The sequence below is a fragment of the Balaenoptera acutorostrata genome, chromosome 6 (genome assembly GCF_949987535.1).
Source record: "Balaenoptera acutorostrata chromosome 6, mBalAcu1.1, whole genome shotgun sequence".
Taxonomy (NCBI): Eukaryota; Metazoa; Chordata; class Mammalia; order Artiodactyla; family Balaenopteridae; genus Balaenoptera; species Balaenoptera acutorostrata.
Genome location: NC_080069.1, coordinates 13,561,777 through 13,568,948, shown reverse-complemented (window position 1 = coordinate 13,568,948; position 7,172 = coordinate 13,561,777). Strand labels below are relative to the sequence as shown.

Below are 7,172 nucleotides of genomic sequence, written 5' to 3'. Positions count from 1 at the left end.
GACAATTTCGGGGACCTGGGACTATCTCTATCTTTATTCCTTTTTTTTTAGTTTTTATTTTATACTGGAGTATAGTTGCTTTACAATGTTGTGTTAGTTTCAGGTGTACAGCAAAGTGATTCAGTTATACATGTATCTATTCTTTTTCAGATTCTTTTCCCATTTAGGTTATTAAAGAATATTGAGTAGATTTCCCTGTGCTATACATCAGGTCCTTGTTGTTTATCTATTTTATATATAGTAGTGTGTATCTGTTAATCCCAAACTCCTAATTTATCTCTCCCTCCCTGCTATCTTTCTTCTAACAGAGGATTTTAAATCAGCATCAGACTCATTCTGTCTCTTTTTTTCTGTCTTCCCCTAAGTGGGACCATTGCTTACATTGTGTAAAAACCAGATTTGCCAGAATAGTAAAGCATGTTTTTAGCCTGTCTTCAGTAACCTCTAAAGAGTCAATCACATCGTTCATCTTCTGATTGGCTCGGTCAGATGTGTAGGTTCCAGATGTTACTGCCCTTTGGAAGACGAAAAATTCAGTCGATTCATCAAAATTGATGGTGACCTGGGATGATTCATCCTTCCTGACCAGCTCTTTTTAAAACACTGGGTTCGTTTCTCAGTTTTTGTTGATGATTCGTTTGACATTTAGTTTTGTTTTTTTTTTTTTCTTGGCTGCGTTGGGTCTTCATTGCTGCACGCGGGCTTTCTCTAGTTGCAGCGAGTGGGGGCTACTCTTCGTTGCAGCTTGCGGGCTTCTCATTGCGGTGGCTTCTCTTGTAGCAGAGCACGGGCTCTAAGCACGTGAACTCAGTAGTTGCGGCACGTGGGCTTCAGTAGTTGTGGCTCGCGGGCTCTAGAGCGCAGGCTCAGTAGTTGCGGCGCACGGGCTTAGTTGCTCCGCCCTTGTCTGTTCATAGGACTATAACCGCAGGAGCTGCACTGCTGGTCATATAGTCCTGGGGAGACTCTTAAAAAACAGCTAAGATGGGATAAAGCAGCTCCCTCCTGGCACATATGCTGCCTCTGTGTTCTTGGGTCTTGGCACACTGTGGCATCAGCCTGGAGGCCTCTGGTCTCTGGCAAAGGATGGTAACGTCCTACAAACAGCAGACCAGGCTGGCCTTTTCATTTCAGCCCTTGGAAGCAGCTCAAGAAATTAAGCGGCTCCGTCAGTACATCCGTGATCCAGCCTCTGAGCAGCCAGCAAGGCCCGTTGCTCATAGTCTGGGCGGCCTGTGGATCTGGCTGCCATGGCAAGGGACCTGCCAGATTGAGTCAGTTGATGGAGATGCTATAAAACAGGGAGGAGGGAAATTAGGCATTTTTGCTTTCTTCCCGAAGACTTGGCGCGTGCCACCGTTATCCCTGTGCTTTCTTGCCCTTTGGACATCCTCACTCCTAAACTGCTAGTGCCTGGAACGAACTGGGCGTTCAGATCGCAGTATCCTGTTTCCACCACAGTCCCCAACTTCTTAGAACTAAGCACAGTTTTTTCTGCTTCTGTGTGCACATCAGGCACGAAAAGCCTTGCTGGGCTGGTGCCACGCAGGGACCGTATGGCCCTTACTATTGCCGTGCAGCGCCCAGAGCTCCGTCTTTTTTTTTTTTTTTTTTTTTTTTTTTTTTAATACAAAGGCTAATTGTTTTTTTTTTTTGTTTTGTTTTGTTTGTTTGTTTTAATTTTATAGCTACTTTATTTATTTATTTATTTATTTTTGGCTGTGTTGGGTCCTCGGTTCATGCGAGGGCTCTCTCCAGTTGCGGCAAGCGGGGGCCACTCCTCATCGCGGTGCGGGGACCGCTCCTCATCGCGGCGCGCGGGCCCCTCACCATCGCGGCCCCTCCCGTTGCGGGGCACAGGCTCCAGACGCGCAGGCTCAGCAGTTGTGGCTCACGGGCCCAGCCGCTCCACGGCATGCGGGATCCTCCCAGACCAGGGCCCGAACCCGTGTCCCCTGCATCAGCAGGCAGACTCTCAACCACTGCGCCACCAGGGAAGCCCCAGAGCTCCGTCTTAACACAGCCAGGGGTTTGCTTGCGCCAGTAGGAGCTAACGTTCATTGAGAGCCTATTATATGCTAGATATTGTACCGTGTGCTTTATATGCGTTATCTCACTACATTCGCACAACAGCCCTGAAGGGTAGGGAATAATTTACAGATGAGGAAACCAGGCCCTTGCAAAATTAAGTAGATGACCAAAGTCATCTTGCTAGCAAGTATTAAAACCAGGATGCAAATCTTGGTCCAGCTGACACCAGAGCCCATTCTCTGAGATAGATTTTGTGATACCAACAGCCAGGACTTAACTTCTTTGATTCCTTTTGTTGCTGTTGTTGTTTTTGGCCGCGCCGTGTGTCTTGTGAGATCTCAGCTCTCCGACCGGGGATTGAACCCAGGCCACAGCAGTGGAAGCCCTGAATCCTAACCACTAGGCCACCAAGGAACTCCCTTGATCTCCTTTAAAATGGTCTTGAAAAGGGCTTCCCTGGTGGCGCAGTGGTTAAGAATCTGCCTGCCAATGCAGGGGACACGGGTTCGAGCCCTGGTCCAGGAAGATCCCACATGCTGCGGAGCAACTAAGTCTGTGCGTCACAAGTGCTGAGCCTGTGCTCTAGAGCCCACAAGCCACAACTACTGAGCCCGTGAGTCACAACTACTGAAGCCCGTGCACCTAGAGCTTGTGCTCGCAACAAGAGAAGCCACCGCAATGAGAAGCCCGTGCACCACAACAAAGAGTAGCCGCCCTGCTCGCCGCAACTAGAGGAAGACGGCGCATAGCAACGAAGACCCAAAGCAGCCAGAAATAATAAATAAATTAAATAAATAAATTTAAAAAACAAACAAGCAAAAAACAGTCTTGAATTAAGCACTGTCCCCCAGGCCTGTGCTTTTAAGGAAATCAGGGCAAGCTCCCCAATATCTGAGCATTCGTCTTTCATAGTTCCTATAGCAAACTACAGATGATTAGGGGAAAGAAGCATTGGTCAGACGATTTTGGTTAGAATTAGCGCCCATTTTGCCTTTCCTTTTGAGGTTCTGCAGACCAAATTACTTTGCATATTATATGAGTTTGGGTAACATTTTCATAAGTTTTTTAGCATTGTTGTTGTATGGAAAGGAAGCAAAAATTGAAAGGAGAAAAGCCAGTGAACTCTTTTTATCTTGACTTGTCTGGCACCCAGCCTTTCAGCTGGATCCTCTGGGTTCTTCCGTGAAGACTCTTCAGGAAAGGGTCTGCTCCTGATGAGGAGAACCAACTGACCATTTCTTTCTTTCTAGAATGCTGGGGTTGGATCTGGTCGTGCGAGATGACAACGGGAACATCTTGGACCCAGATGAAACCAGCACCATCGCCCTCTTCAAGGCCCATGAAGTGGCCTCGAAGAGGATTGAGGAAAAGATCCAAGAAGAGAAGGTGAGCTTCCTCAAATGTGCAGACTTTGGCCACAGAGGTTCCATTTTTGCTTTTGTTTTTAATGAAGGAAAGGGAGTTAAGACAACAGAGGTGGAAATGTTGTTTAGAAAATCATTCATTTCCTCATTTTAGAAGCAAAATATTACAAAAAGAACAAGGCAGTTTTGTATATTCTGACCTGGGAAGATTGCAAAGATAATATATTAAGCAGAAAAGAGCAAGATGCAGAACATTGTGTATAAAAGACTATTATTTGTGTTTCAAAAAAGAATATACATACATCTGTGCTTGCCTGTGTGCAGACTAACTCTGTAGTGATAGACAAGAAACTGACAATTAATGGATGTCTCTGAGAAGGAGAACTGGGTGGGAGAAAAGCCTCTTGACTCTGTAAACTTCTGTATTTAGTACATAGATCATGATTTCCAAAATAAATAAAATAATATTTACAAATAAAGTGTTTGAAAGATTTTAAAAATAGTAATTGGACAATAAATAAAAATTTCAAAAGGTATAGAAAAAGAGAAAAAGAAAAAAGTCACCTATATTATGACTGCCCAAACATACTGATGTTTAGGTATATATTCTTCCAGTCTTTCTGTTCTAATGAGTAGAGGTTTCTGTTTATTTCGTTTAGTTTGTAGGTTTTATTTCTTCAGCACAGTTGTAATAACATTTCATTGTGTTTCTGGATCTAATGGCTAATCATGCCTGAAGGTGGACCTGTCCAGTGGAATCTTTTATTTGCAATGAGAGTTATTCCCCAAAAGAATGATAATGAATCATGATGTTTATGCTTTTGAGGTTTAGCCAGAAACTGTCGTGAGAGATGAGAACTTCTTAAAGCTACTAAAACCCTGAGTTACCATAAACCTTAGATATATGCTCTTTAGACAGCATTTATTGAATTACTTGGGTTCAAGGTGCTTCACAGGACCGCCTTGATCATCTAAATAATAATGGTTCTATTTTTCTCACTTGATCACTTCTCCACTTACACACACTTTCTTCTCAGTAAGTGCTTCTCTCGGGTGGTAATTATATTTGGCTCCTGTTTGCAGGCCAGAGTCTTCGCTAGTGTTTCCCACTTGCTGATGCTTTTCTATCTTGTCCTCTGTGTTCAGTCAATTCTGCAGAACCTGGACTTGCGGGGCCAGTCCATCTTCAGTGCCGTGCATACCTACGGCCTCTATGTGAACTTCAAGAACTTTGTCTGCAACATTGGGGAAGACGCAGAGTTGTTCATGGCCCTCTATGACCCGGACCAGTCCACATTCATAAGGTAGTAGAGACCCAGGTCATCTTCTGTCAACCTTGCAAAAATACCCAGCCTTCACCTATCTCCTCCCTGAGGATTTCTTTGCTGGGTTTGAGAGGGGAAGATGGAGAAGAAGGGGAGGATTTCTAGGCAGTAGAAAATAAAACCCTTTGGGTCGCTAAGCCATTCTGAATAGCTGCTGAAACAGTGCAGTAGTAACAGTTTGTGTACTCCCTGGGTCTTAGAAATCACAGAAAACTCATCCGAACATGGTGACAGGAGCAGAGAATTCAAAGGAGTGTAAGAGAGGGGTGAGGGAGGGATGACTCAGCAGAGCACTGAGAATTTTAGGGCAGTGAAACCATCCTCTGTGATACTGTCATGGTGGCTGTGTGTCATTACACATTTTTCCAAACACATAGAATGTCCAACACTAAGAGTGACCCCTAATGTAAACTGTAGACTCGGGGTAATAATGACCTCTCAGTGTAGGTTCAGTGATTATAACAATGATTGTACCATTCTGCTGGGGGTTGTTGATAAAGGGGGGGGCTGGGCATGGAGGGGGGCCTAGGGGAAATCTGTACCTTCGGCTCAACTTTGCTGTGAACCCAATACTGCTCTAAATTAAAGACTTTAGCGGATGATTATAGGCTTTGTTCAACCCTACAGTCATGCTGCCGCTGAGCAGCTAAGAAAACAGGTTTATTCTTGAGAAGATGGTTAAAAGTAATTACTGACAAATGATTTATTATTTTTTTAAACAAATTTTAAAAATAATTTATTTATTTATTTATTTATTTTTGGCTGCATTGGGTCTTCGTTGCTGCGCACGGGTTTTCTCTAGTTGTGGCGAGCGGGGGCTACTCTTCGTTGCGGTGCACGGGCTTCTCGTTGTGGTGGCTTCTCTTGTTGCGGAGCATGGGCTCTAGGCACCCAGGCTTCAGTAGCTGTGGCACGTGGGCTCAGTAGTTGTGGACCATGGGCTCTAGAGCGCAGGCTCAGTAGCTGTGGCTCATGGGCTTAGTTGCTCCGCGGCATGTGGGATCTTCCCGGACCAGGGCTCAAACCCGTGTCCCCTGCTTTGGCAGGCGGATTCTTAACACTGCACCACGAGGGAAGCCCCAAAATTGTTTGTATCTAAAATAGAAAGCTTGTTGCTGTGTGGTGCTGTGGATTCCAGGGGATGGACTTGGAATGATTCTTATAAAATTATATTCCTGATTCAGCAAAACTGAAACTTTTATACAAAGGGTTTGAGATGGAAGATAGACCCCAGATAGAATCTGGTAGAATCTACTGTGTCTGTGCCCGTCTTGAGCAGTGCTTGTCATGGGGCTGTACTGGGTGTGCCTCGGAGAGCCAGGCTGCAGCCAGGAGACCAGAGGGTGGTCATTGGTGTGGTCTCAGACCTGCCTGGTGAGCTTCACTGGGCTCTTCTGGGCCACCTTTCAACCCTATTAAGTCTATACTGAGAGCAGCTTCCTCCCCAGTTAGGTGCTCATTGAGAATATTTTTTTTCCCTTTATCAGTGAAAACTACCTAATTCGTTGGGGCAGCAATGGAATGCCCAAGGAAATCGAGAAGCTCAACAACCTTCAAGCGGTCTTTACTGTAAGTGCTACCTATGTTTAACCCTTTCCTTTGTTTGCGATATTCACAGGTGCACGTGACAAGTATATGGAAAATTAAAAAATGAACACATGAAAATAACAATCATCATAATCCCTCTAGCCGGAGTGACCCACTCATTTATTCACCAAATATTTATTGAGCACCTGTCAGAGGCCAGGCATTTGAGATACATCAGTGAACACATCAGATAATGTCCTGGTTCTCAAGGAGCTTTTTGTCCTAATGGGGAAGTCAGCAATAAACAGTAATCAGATAGATGAGGACTTGTACAGAATGTTAGAGGTCGTGAGTGCTTTGGGGGGATTGGGAGTTTCTGGGCTGGGGGAGGGTTGCTGTCTTAAATAGGTGGGTCAGGGCAGACCTTGATGAGCAGGAGCCTTTGAGCAAGAACTTCCAGTTGATGAGGGCGTGAGCTGTGCAGATAAAGGGGGTAACCTTCCAGAGCCAGGTTACAGTTGGGGCAAAGACCGGACTAGACTTTTCTGTTGGCTCATTTTTTTTTTTTTTTTCCAAAGTGTAAAGGGTTTTTTTTTTTTTTTTAAATTATGTGTAACACAGACAAAGTTATTTAAGTCAATAAATTTTTAAGGAATTTCACATGTTCTGATTCTTTCCACTGCCAATCACCTTAGTTCCTCCAAACTCATAATCTTCAAGATAAAATAGCCCTTTCAAAAAGAAGTTATCATGTGAGTCAGCCCACAATTCTTTTAGTTAGGCTTCTTTGATCTCCAATGAAATATGGACACACTTCAAAATTCCCCACCTGTCATCTTTGGGATCCAATTTCCTCAAGCGATTTACTTTAGGACCATGTTTAGGGTCAGGCGATGGATCTGCCTGGTTCTGAATTTGACACCCT

At 44.5% G+C, this 7,172-nt stretch overlaps 1 protein-coding gene across 1 annotated transcript in view; it reads left to right on the top strand.

Annotated features, from left to right (window-relative positions):
- The window catches only part of DOCK5 (dedicator of cytokinesis 5), a 210,948-nt gene that overhangs the window by 100,922 nt on the left and 102,854 nt on the right, over positions 1-7,172 (top strand). Inside the window, exons 7-9 of the mRNA XM_057548308.1 lie at positions 3,282-3,417; positions 4,542-4,699; positions 6,208-6,289. Of these exons, the coding sequence (XP_057404291.1) occupies positions 3,282-3,417; positions 4,542-4,699; positions 6,208-6,289 (376 nt within the window). The remainder of the gene's footprint in view (positions 1-3,281; positions 3,418-4,541; positions 4,700-6,207; positions 6,290-7,172) is intronic.